This window comes from Micropterus dolomieu, linkage group LG16 (assembly GCF_021292245.1).
Source record: "Micropterus dolomieu isolate WLL.071019.BEF.003 ecotype Adirondacks linkage group LG16, ASM2129224v1, whole genome shotgun sequence".
NCBI lineage: Eukaryota > Metazoa > Chordata > Actinopteri > Centrarchiformes > Centrarchidae > Micropterus > Micropterus dolomieu.
The window spans coordinates 6,826,620-6,853,683 of record NC_060165.1 but is presented as its reverse complement, the minus strand read 5'-3'; the positions used below and the strand labels follow the sequence as shown (position 1 = coordinate 6,853,683).

The window sequence follows — 27,064 nt, the reverse complement described above, 5'->3', positions numbered from 1 at the left end:
AAATTGAATACAGGATCTATGACCATACAAATGGACATAGTTGAGCAGTATTTTACATAACATCACATGCTATTATATCGTATGGTCAGGCATTGCAGTACATAAAAACATTATTTCAAGCGCGTCTTAAAACAATTCTCACATACCCGTGTACACTTTAACAATGCTGTTAAAACTGAGTTATTGGTCACTGTAATAATTCCCCCTCCATGGTTGCAGTGAAGAGAAATCTCTAAAAACAGTGTACCTTTAGAAGATATCCACTTTTGAATAGTCTAACACAGATGCTTAGCTGATGATTCATAGTAGCTTCAGCTAAACTTTAGAATGAATTTATTCAAAAATGACAACTGTGGTGATGTCTTTAGACTACATGGGCAGGAATAATGATAACTTACTGTAAACATGGACATGTGTTTTGACATGTGCATTGTATATGACCAAAATTTTAGTAACATTAAAAACTGCCTTACAGCAAAAAGCAACACATTACTGTAACGTTATTTGCGTTTCTTTTGTAACGCGTTACTCCCAACACTGTTTATAAGGCAGACGAAAGTCGCTGTCCCGATAATGAAGCTATTAAAATGCTACCTAATGTTAGCTAACAAATATATTAATCCACGTGCTAGCATTAGCTAATGCACACCAGAGCTATCCACCAAGGAAAATATTTCCAAATCCAGAGTGAGCTCAACTTTTGTTAACTTACACAATTGTGTTGTCTTGCTAACAATAATAAACTTACCAAGAAAGGAGATTTTTGCTAGCAGTCTCTGCATCTGTCCTCTCCTGCTTGTACTTGCCAAGCACGCCTCTTTAGCTCTGTGGTGTCCACCTATGAAGGTCTTTTTAATGCAAGCAAAAAAAAAATGTTTTGAGAGCATATTTATCGCATTGAAATCAAAAATTAAGTATGTGATTAAAAATAAACAGGCCTTTTTTTGTGTCACAAAAAGTTTTAATTGCTAATTTGTGCTTATTGATTGCAAGTTAAAAAGTTTTCCTTGCGAGGCAGAAAGTTTAGCAAGTTAATAAGTGCTGCAAGTTAAATAGTTTTGCAAGTTCAAAAGTTTTGTGAGTCAAAAAGGTCTAAATAAGAGATTCTATTGGTGGTTTGACTGACCAATCATGGGTTTGCATCGAACGCATGGCCACGCCCACAATCCCCTCGCTCCGACGGCTCCGTCCACTTTCCGGAGACGGAGCTGTATCGTGTACAGGCTAGATGGAGGTAAGTCCACGTTGTGTCGCGCATTTCAATAGAAATGCTTTTTAAATGTAGTATGGCATGAGTTGTTGTTGTTGGCAAGGTCACGGAGTCTATCCACCAACCAATCCGGTCCTTTTTACCTGCTGAAATACCTTTAAATGGCCAATACAACCCAAGTAGTGCAGTAGTCTTGCCAGAAAGTGATTAGCTTCTACTTATTGACTGAAAGGTAGATTCTGCTTCAAAATGACTTGATTTCATTCAGAAGTTATTTGACAGATTATATATAACTCAACTAGTACTTTTACCTCTTAAAATACAAAATACAAAATACAAAACAATACATAAAATGCAGTATTCCACTTGTCAGAAAGAGATTGCAGCCTCTACTTATTGACTGAAAAGTAGATTCTGCCTCAAAATGACTTAATTTCATTCAGAAGTTACATTTAACAGATTATAAAACAGAAATTGTCCCCCTTTTTTATTAACAACATTATATTTTTTAATGACATACTGACCACCAAACCTAAACTGTCCCCGGTTCTCATTTCAGAAATCTGGTCACCTTACCGAAAGATCCCCCATAGTTCAACTGCTGTAAATGTTTTGCAGCTGAAGCCATAAGACAGAATACAAGAGGGACACGATAAGCAAGGTTTGGTTTTAGCAACATGTTCAACATTTCATAAAGTCAATGCGCTCATCAATGTCAAGCGAGACAGCTCATGCTCGTGAGAGAGATGGAGCGTGGAAATGGACAGAAGTGTGAACGCATATAAAGACTCTTTGATCAAGAATCCAGATGTTTTGTGGTTTCTGATCTACACTGGACACTGGAGTCCCTACTAACTACTGATCCCTTAAAATAAAGTATTTTTGACACTTTGAGGGCAGCTTGATAATTAACTTGTTGGCATAAGTTAAAACCTATTCTTACTTTAGGGGCTCCGTAGTTAACAGTGTCAGAGATCCGTATGAAACGTCTGTATCCTCACTGTGCTGCACTTTAATAAACTGTGATGAAGGTCACATCTCTCTCGTCCAGGTGCCGTTTCTCCCTCTTCATCTCCTGCAGTTCTCATTGTTAGTTCCTGCTGGTGACTGGAGCTGCTTTAACATGTTGTTCAAGTTTGCTGTCTGCTGTAGTGTTAAATGTTCTCAAATTGTTATTAATAATTATTAGATCCTAAATTATTCTGGTCATTCTAATTAATACAAAATATATAATATCACGCACCATTTAGGATGACGTCATTATATACACTGACCTTCTGTCAGCACCCCCAGCTCAGACTTTCAGCTCCCTGATGAATGCTTAATGATAAGTTTAAAATACAAATTAATAAAAGAAAAAAAAACTATCCTTAACCCTTAAGATAAAGGTTGTCTTGTCACCACATGATATTAACTATGGCAGGAAATAGAGCCGTTTGTACAGATGTGGTCAGATATATATGTTATTTGTAGGTGTTGCACAAGTGCTTTTCAGAAGGAGCATAGTGTTCTCATAAGCAGAAATCATTTCAGTAATTCAAAAAAGCAGGCACCAGTTGATAACAATAATAATTAATAATAACGATTTAATATAAATAATAATTAATAATAATTTGTATTTTTAGATCGCTTTTCAAGGAACACAAGGACTCTACACTTTACACATAAACATACAATATCAACAAAACAACAAAAGGAGGTCATTAAAGATTATAAACCTTAAGGCTAAAGCTCATCATGTGTACGCTGGTGACCATTCAAAATCATACTTTTAGTTGGGTATTAGTTTGATAGTCGCGTCTTTCCAGTTAAGCTTTGCATCTAAAACACAGCTATAGATCCCTGCAGTCTCCATAGAGAGGGGAAAAAATGTGCCTGGCCCTGCAGCCGCTCTGCCTGTCCCAGAGACATTCTGACACCAAAAAGGCTCCGGAGAAGTGACCATGAGAGGAGCAGCAGCAGGCTGGGTAGGAGGGACTGCGACAGCCGAAGAGGTCGGTGTGTTTACCAGAGAAACTACAGCTCACAATCAGCACCAGTTTGTTGTACAAAGCAACCCCAGGGAAACACAGACACAACCCGAGCTATACACACTGACAATAAATCACAATGACACAATATTAAAAATATCTATATAATACAGTCTGTATGTGTTTGACTCAAACTCACAGTACTTGAGAATAAACCTTTCCCATTACTCAGCACTCTGATAAACAGGGCTGGTCTGTTGTGCTGGATTTCTGTATAGTTGTCTGTATAGTTGGCATTAATTAATGAAAACATTGGAAGAAATTGTTATATTCTTCTGTGCCCACTCTAGGGCTCTGTACCCAGCAGCTCAGTCTCTCAGAAACATAACAAAGCTACATTCTTGTTGTCAGCTCGCTGTGGACAAGAACTATCACACCACCTGTCCCAGGGTGCTCTACAGGGCCAGTGACGACCGCCAAGTGTTCCCCAAAATACTTCTGGATCAAGTGGACCGTAAACATGTCTATGTGCCATTTCAAAACCTGGTAGGTGAACTGTACATGTATAAACAGTCTTTATTTTTGAATTTACAGTGTCGTGATTTAAGCCATGCTTTCAAAGTGTTGTTGAATGTTTGTGTTCTGTTCTAGATTAAACGTTTGCCTGTGTCAAAGTGCAGCACATACACAAATGTGCAGGACTGCTGGTCTGCACAGGATCCATACTGTGTCTGGTGTGGCTCTAAAAGAAGGTCAGGGAAACACCATCTGCTGCTGACATCTTCAAACTATTATAAACTTGGTTAAAACATCATTTTCTCTTCCTAGTTGCACATTTGAAGATGAGTGCCAAGATTCAGACTGGTTGTCCATTCCTGATGACACCCGTCAACGCAAAATGGTTTCCTACAGCGTTGTAAAGGACAGCACTGGCCAGGTACAGGTTACGTCCAGGATTTGAACTATAATCAGTTGTGTCTGTCAGTTATTTCTCTTTTAAACTCACATCCCTTCCTTTCTCAGATCACACTTAGCATCCAGACACACCTGACTGTGGGCCAGAGCGCTCTGTCTAACTTCGCCTGTCAGTTCTCTGCAAGCTCCAGCCAGCTTTGTAGCGCAGCAAGCAGTCCTCCACGGTTCCCACAATGCACCTGCGTCCTTACAAATAGCACAATTCCTGCTGAAGGTCAGTGACTTTTGATAAATCCGGTGAATGAAATACCTGATAATCAAGGACCTTCACACCGTCACAAGAATCCTATCAGATAAAAATGTTCTCTACCTGCTGATAAATCTGTGTCGCCTCATGTTATATATTGTTAAATGAATTAAAAATATGAGAGAATATGAAATATTTGTTTGAACTTATGACCACTACTGTAACATTCTCTGTATTATTTCCACTTAACAGGCCTGCGTGTCACCGTTAAGATTAGACTTGGGATGACACAATTGTTGGAACGATTTAAGATATCCAACTGCTCTGACATCAGGGGACCACCGACTCCTGTCCTGTAAGTCCACTGCCATTTTCAAGAAATCTAAGTAGACAGATTATTTCTAAAATAAATAATAGAAGCTGAAAATTTGACTATTCATCAGTCAAATGTATCACTGGTGAAATGATGCAGTCAAAATAGGATCCAGTGTGGGTGCAATGTAATACTTAATAAAATATAAATATATAAATATCATAAAAAATTCAAATCTATGTCCTGTTCCCGAGCCGTTTTAATAGTTAACATGGGAGAACAGCTTATGTTTTAGATGAACACAGAACGTCTCGGGTTATGTATGTAACCCTTGTTCCCCGAGAAGGGGAACGAGACACTGCGTCGGTGACGACACTATGGGAACGCCTCTGGGCATGGCAGGGCTGAACTATGAATGAAACTACTCCAATCCAATTTGGTGTTACTAGAACGGTAGTGTGTGACGGCGTAACTGGAGGGGGTATATAAGCACGCTGGCACATAGGACACATTAGCCCTTTCTATGAAGCAAGGCACTCCAGGCGGGGTGAGGTGTGGCGGACCGACGCAGTGTCTCGTTCCCCTTCTCGGGGAACAAGGGTTACATACGTAACCCGAGACGTTCCTGCGTCGGTGACGACACTATGAGATACCCACTTAGGCCGCGCCGAAACCCCGCCTGCCCCCAGCGTGCAGAACCTGATGGCACGACTAGGAGGAGAGCACACGGGTGCCGGGTGCAGAAGGAAGGTCCAGACTGTAAAACCGGATAAAAGTGTGAGGGGTGGCCCAGCCAGCCGCGTCACACAAATCCTGGAGTGACGCCCCTGTGAGGAGGGCCCTAGAAGCCGCCATGCCTCGAGTAGAGTGCGCCTTTACGGCCATAGGTGAAGGCAAACTTTGCACCTGATAGGCCACGGAAATAGTCTGAACGATCCAGTTGCTGATGGTGTGTTTAGAAGCGGGGAGCCCAGCCTTGGGGGACCCGAAACACACCAGCAACTGGTCTGCTTTCCTCCATCCGGGAAGACCTCAGAGTGTAAATACTCAGTGCTCTGACAGGGCAGAGCAGATGAAGTCTCTCGTCCTCCGCCGTCACATGAGGTGGGGGATGAAACGCCTGCAGCACCGTGGACCCTGCCAGTCTGGCCGGAACCTTAGGGACATAACCTGGACAAGGGTGCAGGATGGCCCTGACCCCCCCCGGGGCAAACTCCAGGCATCGGGGAGACACCAAAAGTGCCTGGAGATCCCCCACCCTCCTCAGAGAGGTGATAGCGAGGAGAAAGGTCATCTTAAGGGTCAGGTGCTTGGCCTCAGCCAACTCCAGGGGTTCAAAGGGGGCCTCAGCCAGCGCTTCGAGAACCACTGCCAGGTCCCAGGTGGGAACCCTGGAACGAGTCACGGGTCTCATCCTCCGGGCTCCACGGAGGAAGCGCAACACCAGTGGAAGCACTCAGAGGGGCGTGGAATGCTGCAATGGCAGCCACATACACTTTGAGCGTGGACGGGGAGAGGCCGGCGCAGAAACGGTGCTGGAGGAACTCCAGTATCACAATTACCGAGCAGGTAACTGGGTCCACCGCCCGTTCTCTGCACCAGGTGGTGAACACATTCCACCATAGGCCGTACATCCTTCTCGTGGACGGGGCTCTGGAGCTGAGCAGCATCTCGACTGCTCCTGTCGTCAGGCCCGCCTCTAGGAACTGCGCCCCCTCAGGGGCCAGACCCATAGTTGCCACAAGGCGGGGTGCGGGTGAAAGATCCGGCCCTCCGCTGAATCGCTTCGACATGATCTGCTGCTTCGTCTCGACTTCAGGTAGGATGATGGAGCTTCCAAACATAGCCAGAGTGCCTGCTGAATAGAAAGAAGCTAATGTGTCCTATGTGCCGGCGTGCTTATCTACCCCCTCCGGTTACGCCGTCACACACTACCGTTCTAGCAACACCAATAGGATTGGAGTAGTTTCATTCATAGTTCAGCCCTGCCACGCCCAGAGGCGTTCCCATAGTGTCGTCACCGACGCAGTTCGAGTTCCCTCCAAGGGAAATGACATTGATCCTTTCAGGGTAGGATTTAAAGACAGAAATGTTTATATAGGGTTGTGAGAGGGTTTCCTCAGGAACTGGAGCATAAAGCAATGAACAACATTGGTCCTGTGTATACCAACTATATCTGTCAGTTCAGAGAAAGATGCAAAACAATTGATAAAAAAGGTTTTCAAAACATTACAAGCATTTATTTTACCAAAACTTGAATGAACTGTCAAGACTGGATGGAACAAAGAAGCAACTGGACTACCAAGTGAGGGAGCCTGAAATCCACAGTTTTTCCCAAACTGTGTCCAAATTTGCCGTGAATGATGAATAACTGGGTAAGCTTTTGGTCTAATTCAGGCAAGGACAAGTGCTGCGCTCAAAATGGCATGTAATGAGACTTGTAAAAACTTAGCAAAGGCCACATTGTGGTACTAACAGGGAATGAAACAAGTGGCTCTGAAAACAAAAAGAAAAAAATGAAACTGCATAAACTAAAGTCAATAAAGACTGAGGTATAAAGACAAAAAGGCTAAAAAGAATTTAACCCCTCCTCCCATATCCCTCCACTTAGTCTCATACATTCATCATGGTTGTAATGGTCGTGTTTCTTCATCAGGAAGAATATACAGTATAACTATCTTGTGTTTTATCAAGGCATTATGATTCATGTACGAGTGTTTTCAACAACAGGTGATAACATTTGTTTTCTCTTCAGGTGTCGGCAGTGTATCGAGGCTGGATGTGGCTGGAGCACAAACGGCTGCTCCTGGGCAAATCAAGGAGTGGGGGATGTAATTATGTCTTTTTAAATGTATTATCTAATATAGGCTTTTCCAGACATCATGCATGTATGCTAACTTTCCATGTGCTACATTTGAACATCAGTGTAACAGCACAACATTTATTTTGAAACTGATAATGAAACCAGAACAGCTGCTCTGAATTTCAAATATGAGATATAAATAACAATAGTTATTTCAACAGACTGTCAGCTCAGCACCTGTCAGCAACAAATGTTTAAATGTGTAATACATGTTAGCTACTGGAAACAATTAGGAAATTAGTTGATTCTACAATTTTTACCATAGCCTCTTAATTTATTCCTTTCTCAGTATTAAACATTTATTGCTTTAGTCAAGCAAAGAGTCATTTTATCTGTTTGGTTTCATTATAAAAAATGTTCTTATGCTTGGAACTTTATCAACACTAATAGTACCTTTTTTAAATTGAATGTTACTTCCCCTCATTTCTGCCTGCAGGAAAGTGTCTGCCGAATGATGGAGTCAGGGATGAACTTTTCTGTGAGTCTGAACCTCAATTCTCACATTACACACATATAGCCAAAATAGTATGATCCTACTTTCATAATGCCACTGCAAAGATTTGGCTGTGACGTTGACAGTCGAATCAGGCTCCACCCATCAAAGCATCGAATCTTCAACTACCCTATTCGGGGTCAGCCCTAGTAGAAGGTAATACATTTAAACCAATTATCTCTGTTTGTGTTTTACTGTCAGAGACCGGAGATCTCCTCCATCACTCCCAGTGTTGTGTCATTCTACGGCAGAAACCATGCGCTGTTGTCCGGTCGTAACCTCGGTGGTGTGACCAGAGTGAGGATCCAGGCAGACCTGGACTGCACGGCACGAGAGTGAGTCAGTTTTTTAATTTTATATATATAAATGATATTTTATAGATAGTAATTATTGAAGAAAAATGTTCCTGATTACAAACCATATTCTGCCATTTGACAGTATTAATGAAATCTCTGCCCTCTGCATGTTGTTGCCCTCCTGTCCTTTGTCACTAATCTGGAAGCATCTGTTCTTTCAAAAACCCAGGTCATTTAAAGACACTGAAAAACTTTTCAGTGACTGTCAAGTCAATACTTTATGTGCACTGCTCTTTCCTGAAGCCAGAAACTGGATTTTGTTGTCAAATATGGTTCTGCTCCACAAACATAATGGGAAGATTTTATGTGAGGTTTTTGGGTAAATCCTTCCACTAAGACAAGCCTCACATGGTTCACACATATATAAAAAACTATATATTTTATATCTATATAAAAAACTTAAGTTTATGTTATCACCTGTTGTTGTTCAGTAAAAACCATACTCCTTTTGCTCATCAGCATTGTTGCTCAGACAGACCTTTTTGTATCTGGACATCAACTTGAAACTAAAGCTGGATGCGCTTCTGCTTTAGGGATTGAGGAATTTATGCTAATTCAGAATCTCTTCCATAATGTTTGAATGATTTGACTTCATAGGCTTACTTTCAGAGTCTTTTAGAATTTTTAGGTTTTTAGGTACAAACAAAGGCACCCTCCATTTGATCTTGTTTTAGTGTTGTGATATTTTGATCATTCGGACGTGTTAAGCTTACGAAACACCCTCTTGGTGAGTTTAAACTGATGTATATTTGTGTTTAGGCAGATTTTGCTACTGTGCTTCTGGTTGCCTCCAGGATGTCTGCATGTTATTGTTGATGCATGTTATTGTTGATGTCCTTAATGTACTCCCCACGTAAAAACAAAGTGTGTCTTGATCTCAGTGAGACTGACTGGTTTCTCTCTGTCTGTCATCCTGTGCGCTCTGGTCAGATCTCCTGTATGGAACAACACTGGTGTAAATCTGACGTTCCACATTCCCAGTGCCGAAAATAAAGGCATGGTCAAAGTATGTGTTCTCCTCTCAGATGGAAGTTGCCACGGCAACACTACAATCGCCTACCGTTCCGCACCTTCCTGCACAGCCGTTACACCCAGCAGCACCTGGGTCAGGTAAGACTGACAACACAAACGTGGACAGGCTTGGGAGACGAAAGACAGGATAAGGCATGAGTGGGTCAATTTGTTTCTAATAGTGATTTGATGAAATTGAAGACGTGAAATCTAATCTTGGACAGATACAGTTTTTCCAGCAGCTGCTAAGAAAATGCTTCATCTAACAAAAAGTTATATCAAAATCAAAGTGCAGGCTTAAGGCTTAATTTGTTGATTGTCACACAGAAAGAAGATATGAGGAAGAAAGCTTTCTGTTAATTTTCTTTTTATCATGGTGACTTCCTTTCTCACATTATTTTAAATGTAAAAAGATAAGCAGCTAAAGTGCTGAGCTCCATTGGAGCAGGAACAAGAAAAGCCCCTTTCAGCAGGTCATTCAGACAATGAGTTCAAAGTGACATATCTAGCATGCTGCCATCAATAAATCATAACTTAATCATTATTGAGACACTAGAATAATCATTATGAACAAACAAGACCATCACTGGGATCAGCTTCTGTAGCCCCTGTCAATGGAGAGGCATCATGAGGCAACACAAGGTTAATAGGAAATGTGGTCTAAACATTATGATTATTGTAAAGATATTGTAACTGAATTGCCATTTTAATTGAATGCGCTGGCATTGCTAATGCTCTAGACAGCACCTGCTAAACTCAAAGGGCTATCAAAAAGGGCAGAGGAAAATTAAGTAGCTAAGCTATTTTTGAATCAGCCTCCAGTGCTTTGTCACTAACTTCAATAGAAACTTATTTTAGGAAACAGTGTTAGTTACTGAGGAACAGTTATAGGTTGAGGGTCATCTTATGGGGAAAGACAACTACTTCCCAAAAGCTGGGTCTTTCACCATAAGACTACTTCCCCTTTCCGTTCCAGCAACTGAAAGTGGCACTTCTGCCTTTATTTTTGAACCTTAACATGCAACAGTGTTGAAAGACAAAATAGTCAAAGAGTTTTATAACAATTTATGTACATATGGCCAGAACATACCAGCCAGAATTATATAAGTCACAATAAACAGAGCTTTTTCCTCAGTGTTATCATTTTAGCACACTGCCCTTGCACGCAGCCATTCCTCAAAGCACATTACAGTTACCTCTAATTAACTGCATGGTGATTTGCCACTCATATCCACCTGTAAGCATGCACAGCTTTCCAGGGTGCTCCCTTCATTGTGCTCATGGTTGTGACTTTCTTTAAACTAGGGTGTTAGTTAGCAGTATGTCTTGTCTTGTCAGTTTGTCCTGCTAGCTGCAGGGCCTCAGAAATGCGTTTTTCGGACACTATATCTCAACAAATTAATTAATCGTCAGAGGGTGATTCCTAACCATTGCAATTACTTATATTCTCATATGTAGAGAACCCTTACATATAATCCACAAGTGGTAGCCACAGGTGTATTTTACCATCATATTAGGCATTACCATTCTTTCCTCTTCTTTGACTGGCTGCTGCTCTGTGTCCTGTAGTGGGAAGAGGAAGATCACACTCATGGGATTCCACATGGAGTTTGTGGAAGGGGTCATACACAGCCACGCCCCGCAGGATGTCAGACTTCCCAGTAACAGCAGCTATCAGGTGGGTCTGTAGACACACACAAAGTATTGTTTTATTTGATCATGTCATGTCAAATCATCCCATGTCATCTTCTAGTATTATGTCATTAAACATTCCATTATAGCATGTATAGTGGTCACATGACTATACACATGCACAAACACAGAGATTGAAGCATGTCACATATTAGTCCCACTTTGTTATAATATACTTTTTTGTTACGCTGCAGTTATGTCATTCTAAAGTCGTTATCTTCTTTGTCGTCCCATTTATGTCTTATTACGTTGTATAAGCATATGTTATTTTACATCAACTAGTATCACATTGTTTCATTGTTTTATGCCATATTTCATCATGGCACATTGCATTGCTGAGTTTACCACGTCACCACCATCACCATGTCATGCTGTGCCATGCACAAATTATATCATATTATAACACTGAATGGTTTTCACTGCAGAATCTCATCTATGACACACCTGCAGCTGGAAATACTCCAGGGATTTTTACAAGCACTCTGTCTCTGAAAGTAGCCAATGAAACTTTGGCCTGCTCCACAAACATAACCTACTATCCAGATCCTGAGTTCAATAGCTTCACATCCACAAAGACACGGGACAGTGTCCTCATCAACATACAGGTAATGCATATTTTTTTAGCACACATGTAAAAATATAGGACATCAATACATAAAAGCACATCATTGTTTCTGTTATTTCAGAAAAAGGCAGACAAACTGGAGATTACCACAACAGAGCTGTTAGTGTGGGGCGTTTGTGAAAAAAAACAATACCCCTGCATCATTAAAACCAAACAAACCAGCAACGAGACTGACTTTTTCTGTGAAATTCAAAGAGCACCCGACGCTACATTTCATCAGTTAATGGTAAATATTCACACTATACCACACCAAGCTAGACAATACTATAGAGAAATAAAATAGACATTTTATTTTGTAATAGTAACAATACTACTATGCAGTATCAAGTGTGTCCAAAGTCTTCAGAAGTATATTGCCATAGAATATTTACTAAAAGTAAAATTTATTCAAAGCAGTAAACATGTATTTATGCTCTGTAAAATTCTTTTCAAATATAGTGTGATTGTTTTTTACAGATAATGTATGGAGACAAGACAAAAGAGCTGACAAAAGAATCTTCTTTGTATCTGTACCTTCTGATGCTGCTTGCCATTCTCCTGGTACCATGCATTATTGTTGGTAAGTACACAAAGTATGGTAGAGTGATTTGAGACATTTTGGTCCACCACCAGGCTTAAAAAACAAAACTACGTCAAACCTTAACCCATTTTCTATTTTTATTTGCAAAATTCTCTTTGCCTGCTTGGTTTTGTCTTACAGTGGTGGTAATTGTCTATCGGAGCAAACAGAAGAAGCTCGCTGCTAAAATGAACAAGTTTATGGAAGACCTGGAGCTCGACATCAGGAATGACATTAGACAAGGTCAGTCACAAATTTAGTGCATGTAGTAGTCCAGCGGTAAGGTTAAACGCCATAAATTGCATATGGAGCACAAATTTCCCTGTACGCTTTGAGTTTTTAGCTTTCGTTTTCCCTGGAGAACAGTGACTAGCCAGCTTGGATTCATGTGGATTACAATGGATTCCAAATGTTGAAAGGAAATGAGCCTGTTGACTATTTGTGGGCCAAACTGGCCCAAAGACTGCATTTTCTCCACAGACTCTGATGGTTTGGGGTGAGCACTAAGATCATGACACTGTTTTACAACACCGTGCTGGAAAGTCTGATCAGATACGGAATGGCATCCTGGTTTGGCACCCTTACTATCCAGTGTAAATCAAAAATTGAAGACTAGTGAAATCTGCAATGAAGGTTATGGGAATAAAGACCACATATTCCTCCAGACTATCTTTGATAAAACAGTAGTCTCACAGGCACCAAACATTCTGAAGGACCCTTCCTGTATTCTGCACTCTGAGTATGAAAAATCACCTTCAGGGAAACTGGAACTAGCAGATGTAAAAGTAAGCAGTCCTTCATCCCTACTTCCACAGCTCTTGTTAATAAACAGTCTGCTCAAAGCAAACAGTCTTGAAGTGCATCCGGCACTTTATACTTTAGTATAGTTTACTGTTTATGTTGTTTGCAATTAGTTATGAATTTTAACCACCTTGCTCCCAAATGTGTTATTAAGGTTTTTAGAACTTGTGGTTGTTGTTATTTTATTGTTTGTTTTTATTGTTTGTGATTCGATGAGCATCAAATACAACTGAACAGAATCACACGGTTGTTTTTAACATTACTCAGGTTCTAATAGATTCAGTCATCAGTTACTGATAGGTGAAGAAAGGATAACATTTGGATAAGTATTCAAACTTCACTTGAAACTTCTCAAGCCATTTTACTTTACTGCTTGAGGCTATAACCGCTGCTAGCATAACACACCCCAATCTTCCGTTTTATTGTGTGAAATGTCCTGTACTTGTTCTGTTTTCTGATGTCATATAAAAATGTTGCACAGACATACACTGCAGAGGTGTAAGAACAGTGCAAGTAAGTTGCTGCACCAGTACAGGCTTAGTCTGCCATTTTCACTACCTCTTTTTATTTGCAAACTGATGCCCGCTTTTAAGTTAGCTTTTTGACCTGAGACTAAAGAGAAATACATATAATCTGCTTTATCCTTTGTCCTGTTATTCTGGAGTTGTAGTTCTGAGATTTAGTGTCACTCAACACACACAAGTCTGTAGTCCATAAAAGCCACTGTCTTCCACAGGTTTTGTGGATATGCAGACGGAGAAAGCTGACCTGATGGAAAATGTTGGAGCGATTCCTTTCCTGGACTACAAGCACTTTGCCTCCAGAATTTTCTTTCCTCAGGTACAGTGGAGCTGCAAAAAAAGCAAATGTTCATATCTGACAAACTGAAGCTGTTGTTGTGACATTAAATGATCATAGCCAGATTAAGAAAGCTACCTTTTTGTTATTGTTTTTCAGAATGAATCTTTCATGACATTGTGTATCAAAGACATTGGTCAGGTAAGGTTTGACACCAGCTGTTCCTGATGTTGGTACCACTTTGTAACTCTGGCAGTGACGTGTTGCTTGTATCTGACCTGAAAACAGGACGCAGTGAAGGTTCAGCTCGACGGGTGTTGCCAGAGCTTGTCCAGGCTGATCCAGGACCAGCTATTCCTCACATCTATGGTGCACGCTCTGGAGGAGCAGAAGAGCTTCAACATCCAAGACAAGTGAGTTGTACCTGTTCATCCATTCAGTTATCCTATGGCACAACATTCTACTGTGTTTGAACTCACCTCCTGTGTCCCGTCCTTGCCTACTTTTGTCTCCCCACCTGCATCTACTCGTTCCCAGGAGTACGTTGGCATCATTACTGACCGTAGCGCTCCACAACAACTTATTGTACCTGACGGAGGTAATGGAGACTCTGCTGAGGGATCTCATGCAGCAGAGCAGCAACGCTCAGCCCAAGCTGCTGCTACGGCGCACCGAGTCCATTGTGGAGAAACTGCTCACCAACTGGATGTCCATCTGCCTTTACGGCTTCCTTCGAGTCAGTCCAGCCAGTAATTTTTAGCCATGCTAGCATCAATATCTGAAATACTGAATGTATTGCTATGAACAACTTTGTCACTTATCCATAAAAATATCTTGACATCTACTAGATGGTTTGCCATAAAATTTGGAACAGATATTTGTGTTCCTCTCAGGATGAATTGAGGGGTTCTGATGATTTTTTTTAGATCCAAGATTTTGGTTTATGACCAAATACTTGCAAACTAATCATTATTATTATCAACCTCAGTTGTATGTTGTGTTTATGGCTAATTAGTAAAGGTTAGTGTGCTGATGTTAGAATTTAGCTCAGAGCACCACTGCCTAAGTACAGCCAAACAGAGCCACTGTCATGGCTGTTGACTAGACTCACCTTAATGTTAGTAAAAATATTGGAGACATTTGTATGTCAACGTAACACAGGAACATGTTCTGTGAAGCTAAAAAAAAATACCATACAATTAAACCGTACAGATCATGCACCAGAATCCAAGTGAGGAAAGGGTTTAACAATTTGTACAATATACAAGTATTTGGTAAAAGTCACTTAGGCTCTTTCCCAGTGTACATACACTTGATGACAGTTTTAAGGAAAAACTTCCTTTTAACAGGCAGAACCTGCAATCAAGTTCCACATAGTTGTAATATAATAGTAATGATAGAGGAGCTCAGTGCATTATGGGATGTCTCCCGGCAGTCTAGGCCTATAGCAGCATAACTAAGGGATGGTTCAAGGCTCACCTGAGCCAGGCCAAACTATAAGCTTTATCAGGAGAGGAGCTTGATAGCTGAACGCTCTGGCTCCCATTCTACTTTTGGAGACTCTAGGAACCACAAGTAACCCTGCATTCTGGGAGCACAGGGCTCCGGTGGGGTAGTAAGGTACTATGAGCTCTTTAAGATAAGATGGTGCCTGACCATTAAGAGCTTTGTAGGTAAGAAGCAGGATTTTAAATTCTATGTGGAGTCAGTGCAGAGAATCTAAAACAGGAGAAATAAGATCTCTCTTCCTGGTTCCTGTCAGAACACGTGCTGCAGCATTCTGGATCAGCTGGAGAGTCTTAAGGGACTTATTCGGGCAGCCTGACAATAAGGAATTGCAGTAATCCAGTAAATGACCATGCATTTGTTCCTATATTTTCCGCATAATTTTGAGACAGGATGTACCTGATTTTTGCAATACTGCGTAGATGAAAAAAAGGTGGTCCTCGAAGTTTGTTTTATGTGGGAGTTAAAGGACATGTCCTTTCGGTGTTGCTGGAGGCTGGGCAATGCCATCTACAGTAACTTTAGATAATGCGTCTCAGAGGTGCTTAGGCCTCAATACAATCACTTCAGTTTTGTTTGAGTTTAACATCAGAAAATTGCAGGCATACAGATTTTTAGATACTTAAAGCACGCTTGACTTTAGCTAACTGACTTGATTGGTAGATAAAATTAGGGAACCATCTACATAACAATGAAAGTTTATGGAGGGTTTTCTAATAATATTGTCTAAAGGAAGCGTGTATATATAAGACGAATAGGATTGGCCCGAGCACAGATGCTTGTGACTAACTTTGGCGTACACGGAGGATTCGTTGTTAACATGTACAAACTGAGATCGATCTGATAAATAGGACTTTAACCAGCCAAGAAGTGTTACTTAAGCCATTTGAAAAAAAAAAATATCGTCCTCACAAATCTCCTCTGCCCACACACCAGATTAAAGCAAGTACAAAAATGTTTCACAATAAACATTCCCACTCTGGGTGACATCACAGAAAACTCTGCACAGAGTTACAACAGCTTCTGTGCCTTGTTTAACCGACCAACTTCCTTATTCGTACTTTGTGCAGGAAAGTGTTGGCCAGCACTTATTCCTGATGGTGAGCGCTCTGACGCAGCAGACCGCGAAAGGACCTGTGGACTGTGTGACAGAGAAAGCTCTGTACACTCTCAGCGAGGACTGGCTGCTGTGGCAGGCTCAAGATTTCAGCTTCCTGGTACAAACACACACATACACAAACACACATGGCTTAGTCAGTTGTGCTTGTACATGTGAAAGTGTTCATTTTAATGAACACCAAATTCTTAGTTCTGTTTTTGGTGTGTTAGTTTGCTAACCACAAACTTAATCTTTTACGCAGTACCCCCAATCTTCCAATACACATACTTTGTTATCAAATATAATGTTATGATATTACATTTCGAAATTGTGGGTCTTATTTTTTTTTCTCATCTGATTGTGGTATGAACACTCTGGTCTGGACTTTCCTTGATAAGACAACATCCTTATTGTGTGTATATGAGGGTTTCTTGCCACATTGTGAGTCAGTGCACAGCAGCTGTTACAAACCACTTCCTCCTCCATGTCTCTTAATGCTCTTTTGAACATGCAAAGCAGCACAGTTTTAAAAAGCTTAATATGGCTTTATTTACTGCATGTTGGAAGAAAAAAAATACCTTGTTGTTGCCCGGCAGAGAAGTTCTGAAATAGAGACTTAAGTTAAAATCACTTTTGTGACGTAGTTTCAAGGCCCTTGGTAAAACAAGTAACAGTGAAACACAGTACCGTCTCATCTTACTGCCAGGCAATATCTGCTTGCTGTCAACCATTAAGAGAAAATGAGAGTTGAAGATGTTTGGTTATATAATGGAAACTAAATATAGAGAAAGGCTTGAGTTGATCAATAAGTTCTCTGCAGCATAGTGGAAACCTCTTATCTTTAGTACCACGTCTGTCCGGGTCACACTGATGACCAGGGGCGGATTGGCCATCTGGCAGTTCTGCCAAATACCAGAGGGGCCTGACCATTTCTTTTGTGTTTCCACACAGGCTTTACTTGGGCGGGCCACTCAGGTACATTAACGGCCGCCCAACGCATTGGTATATTTGGTCATTTAAGTATTTTGCAGAGAAACACTTAGAGAAATGCTATCTATTACGTAATAAGACTCCGACGGTGGATATTTTACAATCACGGACCAGGGAAAGCAACAGTGGACACAATGGTGCAAATGTAACTGGGTACAACGTTGGTTTTGGTTTCGATAGACTTCCTCATTAATAAGCCTCCTCTGCGCACCTGTGGCTGAAAACGGAATTGCGGGTGGAAATAGCGAGTGCTGTGCATAGTCCACTGCTGATGGAGAAAGTCAACAGGGTTGATTATTCGAACCAAATCAACCTTTTCTTTATTTCTCACACAGTAGACGAAAAGCACAGCTTCACTATTTATTAAGTTGTATTGTTTCAAACGTTTCTCAAATTACTGGATAATTCAAATATACAGTAAAATAGTACTGTATGTAAAATATAGCTTACAGTAGATCATATTCCACAAGGTGCAATGTGTGCTACAAAATATTGTTAACCATAAAGACACCAGACAGAGTTTTGTGAGCTGTACGCGGGATGAAACGAAAAAAAATGAAATTTAGGGCAGCTGCTTCCTAATTCCTAAAAAGCCTGTATAATTAGGCTATAGCCTAAAACATGTTGTGCTTTTAACTGAAACATCAGCTGTGCAAATGGGCTTCTTGGTGGTGGTTTCAGTACTTTTCTAAATGTTTAGACTATCAATGCCAAACTGCAAGCAGAGTTTAAAAAGAAAACTATTCATAAAATATTTTGATTTATTTCATGTGTGAAAAGACATAATAGGAACAATTTGATTAATATAAGCAAATTATTTAAACAGCATTCATATTTAATGATTCTGCCCCCATCTTTTTGATCACTGTAAGCAGTTTCCACGGTAAATGAAGATGGCCACAGTGTGGATGCTTTTTTTCTTAATATTCCTCAATCAAAGTAGCTCATTTGCATATGTGGTTAAGAGGAAATTAATTATGTTAATGTACCTCAGATGTCTGAGCTAAATGAAACTAAATTGTTAAGGGAGTTTGAGTATAGTTAGTTTTATTTTATATTCTCATGTTTCCTCATGTGTCTTTACTACCTGTCTTTGTGTGCTTTCCCAACTGTGTGATCATCTTTACCACCCTGATTAGTTTCACCCTGATTGTTATCCTTCCTTAACATTGTCAGTTCTTGTGTCTTTCCTCTTTCAGTGGTCAGGTTGTCTGCATCTGTTCCCCAGTCATGCGTGTTGCTTCCTCCTTCAGTATTCCTGCCTGTGTTCGTCGAGCCATTACGGTTTGTCTCGTTAGATTTTTGTAATTTTGGGGGTGATTTGGCCTCACCCTGCTCTCTTTTTTCATTTCTTTTTTATTAAAGCTCACTTTTATTTCTTAAACCTGCCTGTCAAGAGTTCTGCATTTGGGTCTTTTTTGCACAACCTTTAACACAATCTATATAATGTGCTGCATCTGAGGATGAGTAACTCTGAAATACTTTTTAAACATCTAATTCCAGGAAGAGGAACAACTCAGCATTTCTCAGATTTAATGTATCTGTGAACCCACGTACTGTAAGAACACGCTTTCTTTGAACACACCCTCATCCTCAGAGCTAAATAGAGAAGTTCCTGACACTAGATACAGATGTAGACATTTGGTTATTTTTATAATTTGGGTAATATCAAGCATGGATATAATACTATAAAGTGTGTGGTAGTATAACTTGCTCTATATGAAAAGTGCCCTGAGATATCTTCTGATTTGGTGCCATATAAATAAGATTGAATTGAGTTTCAAAGTGTTTTGGAAAACTCTAAACCACAACAAAATCATTGGTTCTCAAACTTTTGGGCTTCTAACTCTTTAAAATGAAGCAATATCAACTTGTCACAGTCAAAGCTGCATATGTCTTTGGGTTAGAAGAATTTATGTAATTTTCTGGCAATATATTAAGAATCACTGCATTAAAGGACAATAAATGAGAGGAAAATGTATCTAAAGTATTAGATGAAATCTGACACACAGCATTGTTGCACTTACTGGTGTTTCTTTTCAACATGGTTTAATGCAGATCAGACACAGCCCAGCTGTAAGGGATGGACCCATGATTTTCATAAAGCATACCATTAAAACTGAGAGAGAAGGAAAATATGAGTAAGTGGCCAAGCATGAGCTGGCATGCACAGATACTTGAAACTGAATCCCAACTTTATTTTGCCCTTTTGTAATCATATTCTTTGTAATGCTATGTTTGCCAGCGAAGTTCATGGAACTGCAGCTGCTGGAGTCTGCAAATACTGACGTCAGTCTCATATGACAAGGTCAAATCAAAATGAAATAGATAAAGTGACATATGTTGGTATAATAATCTTAAAGGCCCTGAAAACATACATTCTCCTCTCAGTCTGTATTGTTCTTTGAGCGATGTGGTCCTTCATAAACAAACTTTCTATTCTTCACAAGTTGGACCAGTTTTGTTTTATTCACATGAAACATTTCTGCATTTGTGTCTTTAGTCTGAAGTAGGCGGGTCTCCACTGAAAAACTCCACTGAGTTGTTTGATTATGTTGCCAGGCCACTGTCTATCAAATCCAATGAAACCACCCACACAGTCCTGATGAGTTTTAGGGTGTTAAACTGTTTACAAATTATAACTTTGGTTGTTTTTTTAGGCACACATATTTAAAGTTTTTTATAGTTTAGGAACCATGCCAACTGCAACAGTAATTCTGCCAAAGGTTTTTTGGGATTTTGGCATATAAAATGTACGTTTGCATTAGTCGACACATGGACACAATCTGCAAATGTCTACAAACCTGCAACAGTAATTTCATTTGAATCATCCCCTGTGCATTTCTTATGTAAAACATCCTCGGTATTCTGTGTTACTCTTCATTTCTATTTCCTTCCCTCTGCTGCTACAGTGACCCAACACACACAGCTGTCTTGAACATTTTATCTAATCTAACAAACACCATCTCACTTTAGTGCACGTTTACAGCCATTATACTGTGTGTGCATAAGCCACAAAACTGTAGAAAAGAAACAAGATGGAGACTAATGGTACATTAACTCGAACAACACTGCTGTTAAAGCCTTTCATTAACCACACTTTACCTCAAATTAATGTGTTGGAATATGAAACTTCTTTTGTTTCGAGGCTTTGGTTCAGTTTCTGCATGATGGGAAATCTGAGGTTAGCATGAGTGGTTATTTTGGTGGTTTCTGACAAGTGGGATTGCAAGCAGCTGTGTGCATGTGCTAGTGTGCTGAGCTTTTTAGTAACCATTCACACATAGACTGACATGGATTCTACAACGGAGATAGTTGTTAGCAGGCTGTAAAGATCTCTCGACCAGTAATTGGCAAAAAGTCAATGTCAATTTTGTCGATTTTCTGTCTGCTTTCTACAGAAGCTCAAGGTGCTGTTTGCAGTGGGCAGTGACGGAGAGGTCAGCGAGCCTCTGGAGGTCAAAGCTCTCAGCTGTGACACAATAGAGCAAGTCAAAGAGAAAATCCTGTCCACCTTCAAGGCCAAGTTTGGTTTCCCCTTCAGCAGCCCCATCAGGGACGTTTGTGTCGGTAAGAACCAGCACAGTCTCTTTAGTCCTGTGTCTTTAAATACTGAGATTACACTAAAGATCAAAACTAACCATGAACCAGCGCTAAGTGTTGCCTATGTAGACGAAGCCGGATCTACTTTCTTCATCTGCCACAGAGCTCCAGTGTTGTCCAAAAACTACACTGCTCAAAAAAAATGAGAAATACATTAATCACACATCAGATCTCCATGAAGGAAATACTTCAGAGTTCAAAATCTGTACTATACATAACACAACCAACCGATTGAGGGCTGGATTCAAAATCACACCGAAATAAAGGTAAAAAAAATTGAAATTACACGCTGATCCAACTTGGAGAAGCTAGACTACCTGTGCAACCTGAATGGGCTGGAGGTACCGCCTCATGCTACCAGCAGTGAGAAGGACACTAGCAAAATGCAGAACTAGAGAACAATCAGACAGGTAGGATAAGGAGAGAGCAAGTGTCTGTAGCCACCGGCTGCAAAACCATTTCCTCTTTGGGGGTTGTCTTGCTGTTGCCTCTCCAGTGCGCTTGGGGCAAGTTCAATCTCAAGATCTTTTGCACTGGTTTGCCACTTTTTCAGATTGAACGACATGTTTCCTCGTTGTGTAACCTTTCCGCAACAGGCTTCTAAGTATGTTTCCTTCTGTTTGGTGGGCATGTCACAGGTGTTATCCAAACAGCGGCGACAAGTTTGTAAACACAAAGGTGTTAAAAAGGCAGGGAAATGCAATGCACTTGCGTGCACAACAGGGTGTTCAAGGCACCACCGTTCCCGTGGAGAAAAAAAAATGTTTTGTCAGCGCTGAACTCACACCTATTATCACTTACATTTGCACCAAAACAGGTGGCACTGATTCACAATCATTTATGCCTCCTAACTGCACAGATTCAAATCCCTGAAGTTTAACTGACATGATGTTATACTGTCATGATTAAGTGGTCATTTTTTGAACAGTGTTTTTAAAAATATATCAAAGTGCCCCACGATGCACTGATTTACATGTTCCTTCATTACCGTGAACATGGTTATTATGCCAGTCCCACATACATCATCATGGTGGTGCATCAAATGGGTATTAATCTTAGGCAGAAAATGGTTCCCAGTAAGTGTATTATTTCCTCCTCTTTGTGTGCTTCAAACTACAGTGCCGGGCTGTCTTAGGAAATTACTGCGCCTCTTATAAAAATTAAACCATATATTTTTGAAGATTAATGTTTTTTTGAAAAAAAACCCATTTCATTCTGTTTAAACATAACTTGGTCACTTTTTCTCGCCAGAGTATGAGAAGGATGGATTGTTTGTCCCTCTTGAAGAAGTGGACGCGAGTTCGGAGGTCATCGGGGACGTGACAATGCTCAACACACTGAAGCACTACAAGGTGAGAAATAGGAGTATTAAAAAAAAAAAACATTGTGTAAGTGGAAGAAGAGAGTCATACTGTATTCTCTTGCAGAAACTGAGCAGTTGTTTCTGTTTGTGTTATGTTGTGGCGTGGGCTGAAAAGAGGATGCTGCTGAGGTGAAACTGAACAGAAACACGGCCACAACACTGAAAAAAGCTGGGTCTCTGTCAGTTGGAGGAAATCTCCTCTCACTTTGAGTATTATTGTTGCGTTCCTGCCTACAGGAGGAGAGTATGCATACAGAAACTGGATTCAAAATCTAAAAAACAAATCAATCATTGCAAATACCTCCCTTTTAATATAGCGCATAGACAGCTTTAATATTAAAGGAAAAGGCTGCATAGTTTCACATGCAGGAGGAACCAGAAGAGGAGAAGTAGCTGTTTTAAATGTAAAAACATCTAAAAGGTGACACAAAAACCCTTTACAGAGGTGGCAGATGATCTGACATCAGCTCTCTGTGTACTGAACACAGTTGTTCATGGAAAGTAACTCAAAAATGTACTTTTACATTCATTACTTTGTTGTTAAATTGAATCATTTCCTGTGAGCAACAACCGCATTGTATTTTGACTGACTGAGTCAGTGTACAGCATCTCACTGAGAGAAGATGAGAAGCTGTACTCCATCTCACTTTGTCAATAAAGCTGCCTAGAGAGAGTTTTTATATCAACGGAAAGAAATGTACTGGAGGAAGAGTGGTTCCTAATGGCTTCTTAATGGGATCAAGGGAGTCTTCTTGTGCTATGCATCTCCCATCCATCAGAGTACCCTCAGAGCCTGGGAAAGATAAACTCCGCCCCACGAGTGAAAACCTGGTGGCCTGGACTGTGTTGGCCAAAGCCATCCTGCAACTGAAACAATCTTTCTTCTAGCAAATATCAAGTGAAGACGTTCTAAGTTCCTCAAAAGCTACCCACTACATTAGAAATGTAAGCCTTCTGAAGTGTAAGGGAGTGGTACGAGTGTTTGTTCCCATCTCACTAATTTCACAGCAAGGTTTCAAAATGAAAGAAGATGTCATTTATGAACCTTTCTGTGGGATGGTCTGTTTGCACCTCTGTAGGTTCCTGATGGAGCGACAATCAAAGTGCTTTCTAAGAAAACTCATCCTCCTCTGAGCCCGCAGGGAAGTCTGAAGGGTAAGAGCTGAGAAGGGAAACACTGTTCACGTTACACATGCAGGGATAGTTTTGTAAAATATGCATATTCGCTTTTATTTTTCAACAAGAGTAGATGAGAAGATCAATAGGACACTCTGCGCACTAATATGAAGATAGATCCAGGGGGGAATTATTTTAGCTTAGCATAGAGACTGGAAGACATACGGCTTGCCTGGCTCAGTCCAAAGTTAAGAAATATGCCTGCCAGTTGGATCTCAAATGTGAATCTGTTCAATTAATTTTACTAAGAGGACAACAGTTGGTGGGTCCTGTATTCAGAGTAGCTTACTGATGAGGCGATATCAATAAGCTATAGCCAGGAAGTTAAAATGAGGTATCTTTAATTGGAAATAACAGACTTCAGAGTTTACAATCAACTTCACTCTCTAAGCATCAAATGGGTCCAGTCGGCTTGTGGTACTTTTTGTACCAGCCATGAAAACTGTTCTCATAGTTTATTCTTGACCATGGCATCAGTACGTGTGGCAAAATAATCTTCACTCAAGGTCTTCTTACTATTTTTTTCTGAGCTTCTAACCGCTTCTTACAGTCTTGATCAGCAAATGGAACTGGCTGAGTTGCCATCATGTGTCCTAAAAAACTGGAACACGGGACATGACTTGACGCCGGAGTCCAGAGACCTTGAGATGCAGTTGAAAGCTCATAAACGGCCAGCAGGTGGACCTTGAGTTGAGATTATTTTGTAACACAAAAGTGGACATTGTGAGTTTGAAATTATAATTTTTTATTTTTTTTACACTGTAGTGGACTAACATCCTAGCTGTTAGTTGGAACACAAGCAGCGCTGAATTATTTTTAATACATTTGGAACCACTGAACTAGGTTCTAGATGGCAGAAGAGGAAGTTGATTTCTAATAATGATGATGTTAATGATTGCTGTTCATTTGTTTTACTTTTAGATGACGAGAACTTCGCTGGAAAATACTTCCACTTGGTAAGTTTGTGTTTTTTTTCTTTGTTTGCACAGGTGAATCATCACATCAGTTTACAAGACAGGGACATTTTCAACACCGCACATGTGTGCATAACACTAAATGTTATAAGGGTAGTGAGGTTAATCAATGTAAGGGTGTTTGATGGTTCTTTTCCGCAGATTGATCCCGATGTAGACGAGGACCAACGAAAGAACCCAGAGAGGAAGAAGTTAAAACTAAAGGAAGTGCACCTCACCAAGCTGCTCTCCACCAAGGCAAGGGGAACAATGGCTCATTTTACTTCAGCACGTACCAACACTAGTTTTATATAGCACATCTGAAAACGGCAGATGAGCACTTTCCGTTCAGGGGAGATGGGTTAGAATCTATCTCAGTATATGATAATGCAGTAACACAGAGAAGGTAAGACTAAAAATGGAAACCCAACACAACAACATGATAAGATCTGATATTTGTTTTTTTAAAGGTGAGAAGTGTGAAATAGAATAAAACCAGTGACAGAATAAAACACAGTAAGAGGACGTTAGAAATGAGAGAGGACTTGAGAAAATCTAGTGGGGCAGAACTAAAGGCAAGAGAAAAAAGATTGGACTTTGAATTGGATATAAAAAAGTCAATAGTGGAACAGGACTTAATGTGAGACGGCAGGCTGTTCCAGGGAGCAGCAACAGAGAAACCCTGGTCACCTTTGGGTTGAGTGAGGAAGAATATGGAGTTAGCAGATCAGCGATGTATTGTGGAGCTAATCCATTTAAGGCTGTAAAAACAAATAGTAAGATTTTGAAATTGATTCTGGTAACTAACATAGGTGAGCCAGAACAGGAGCGATGTGCTGTCCTTTCTTTCTTCCAGTCAAAACTCTAGCACCTGCACTAGCAGAACTGATACCAGTCTCAGTCTCTTAGTTATGTTTACCATCTGTAGCGGTGTTTATGTTGCAGAGGAAGCGTGCTATTGCTGTTACTCTTGTCTACACAGGAGGCGTAGCGTGAGCAGCACATTGGCAGAGCAGCAGCAGCTTCAGTGCTCCGTGTACACAGGATGCATTCACGCACAGTGCTGAGTATAGGTCACCCGCTTTTTGGCAGAGCTCTGAATCGAAGACACAATCACGTGTAAAACTAGAAGAAAAAATAGACCTCACATTGCATTTAAACAGCAGCCTTTACATGGCCTGTGTGCAGCCTCACTGATTAAAATAGAAGTGTATCTGTTCTGTCAGACACGTTCGAGATGGACAACTGCAAATGTGCGGCTGAAACACTTCCTGTTGTGGTGACCTCTTTTTTTTTTTTTAATTTGGAGAGGTTTTTGTCAGATAAGAAAGTAGATGACACTTGATATTTCCTTTTTTAAAAGAGGAAATAAATAATTAAAAGTGCAGAGTTCTGGTGAAAGAATGGGTGTATATCTGATTATTTCAGAGGGGAGAGAATTCAAACAAAATTTGAAATATCTCGTTTGCTGCTCCTTACCTGTAGATGCTTTAACATCAGTAATTTTTTCTTTTCACTGTGAACTACACAGCAGAGAAGGACATTATTTTGTTTTTTCTCTTCTAGGTGGCAGTGCATTCATATGTGGAGAACCTGTTCAGATCAATCTGGGGGACGCCGTACTCCAGAGTCCCGCACGCTGTCAAATACTTCTTCGACTTCCTGGACGCTCAGGCAGACAGCATGAAGATCGCCGACCCAGACGTCCTGCACATCTGGAAGACCAACAGGTATGGCTGAGTCATCAAAAGCTCTGTGGACAGAAGGAAACAAACAAAAAAAATAAGATGTACAGGTGCTGGTCATATAATTAGAATATCATCAAAAAGTTGATTTATTTCAGTAATTCCATTCAAAAATTGGATATTATATTCATTCATTACACACAGACTGATATATTTGTAATGTTTATTTCATTTAATTGTGTTGATTAAAACTGACAACTAATGAAAATCTGAAATTAAGTATCTCTGAAAATTAGAATATTACTTAAGACCTATACAAAAAAGGGATTTTTAGAAATGTTGGCCAACTGAAAAGTATAAACATGTAAAGCACTCAATACTTAGTTGGGGCTCCTTTTGCCTGAATTACTGCAGCAATGCGGCGTGGCAATGGAGTCTGTGGCACTGCTCAGGTGTTATGAGAGCCCAGGTTGCTCTGATAGTGGCCTTGAGCTCTTCTGCATTGTTGGGTCTGGCGTATCGCATCTTCCTCTTCACAATACCCCATAGATTTTCTATAGGGTTCAGGTCAGGCGAGTTTGCTGGCCAATTAAGAACAGGGATACCATGGTCCTTAAACCAGGTACTGGTAGCTTTGGCACTGTGTGCAGGTGCCAAGTCCTGTTGGAAAATGAAATCTGCATCTCCATAAAGTTGGTCAGCAGCAGGAAGCATGAAGTGCTCTAAAACTTCCTGGTAGACGGCTGCGTTGACCTTGGACCTCAGAAAACACAGTGGACCAACACCAGCAGATGACATGGCACCCCAAACCATTACTGACTGTGGAAACTTTACAC

At 40.5% G+C, this 27,064-nt stretch overlaps 1 protein-coding gene and 1 long non-coding RNA gene across 4 annotated transcripts in view; both read left to right on the top strand.

The window, feature by feature from the left end:
* Window positions 1-27,064, top strand: part of plxnc1 (plexin C1) — a 64,339-nt gene that overhangs the window by 33,625 nt on the left and 3,650 nt on the right. For all 3 annotated transcript variants that reach the window (XM_046071888.1, XM_046071887.1, XM_046071886.1), the window contains exons 7-27: window positions 4,595-4,697; window positions 7,411-7,486; window positions 7,955-7,996; window positions 8,213-8,346; window positions 9,298-9,477; window positions 10,948-11,056; window positions 11,496-11,675; window positions 11,757-11,921; window positions 12,152-12,254; window positions 12,396-12,497; window positions 13,792-13,895; window positions 14,013-14,054; window positions 14,142-14,266; window positions 14,391-14,589; window positions 16,430-16,576; window positions 20,850-21,018; window positions 22,303-22,403; window positions 23,494-23,569; window positions 24,512-24,546; window positions 24,706-24,801; window positions 26,110-26,273. In XM_046071888.1, coding sequence (XP_045927844.1) covers window positions 4,595-4,697; window positions 7,411-7,486; window positions 7,955-7,996; window positions 8,213-8,346; window positions 9,298-9,477; window positions 10,948-11,056; window positions 11,496-11,675; window positions 11,757-11,921; window positions 12,152-12,254; window positions 12,396-12,497; window positions 13,792-13,895; window positions 14,013-14,054; window positions 14,142-14,266; window positions 14,391-14,589; window positions 16,430-16,576; window positions 20,850-21,018; window positions 22,303-22,403; window positions 23,494-23,569; window positions 24,512-24,546; window positions 24,706-24,801; window positions 26,110-26,273 — 2,452 coding nt within the window. The remainder of the gene's footprint in view (window positions 1-4,594; window positions 4,698-7,410; window positions 7,487-7,954; window positions 7,997-8,212; window positions 8,347-9,297; window positions 9,478-10,947; window positions 11,057-11,495; window positions 11,676-11,756; window positions 11,922-12,151; window positions 12,255-12,395; window positions 12,498-13,791; window positions 13,896-14,012; window positions 14,055-14,141; window positions 14,267-14,390; window positions 14,590-16,429; window positions 16,577-20,849; window positions 21,019-22,302; window positions 22,404-23,493; window positions 23,570-24,511; window positions 24,547-24,705; window positions 24,802-26,109; window positions 26,274-27,064) is intronic.
* On the top strand, window positions 1,170-2,245 carry LOC123984777. The gene is made up of 2 exons (XR_006828525.1): window positions 1,170-1,234; window positions 1,770-2,245. It is a non-coding gene; the product is annotated as an uncharacterized LOC123984777 (long non-coding RNA).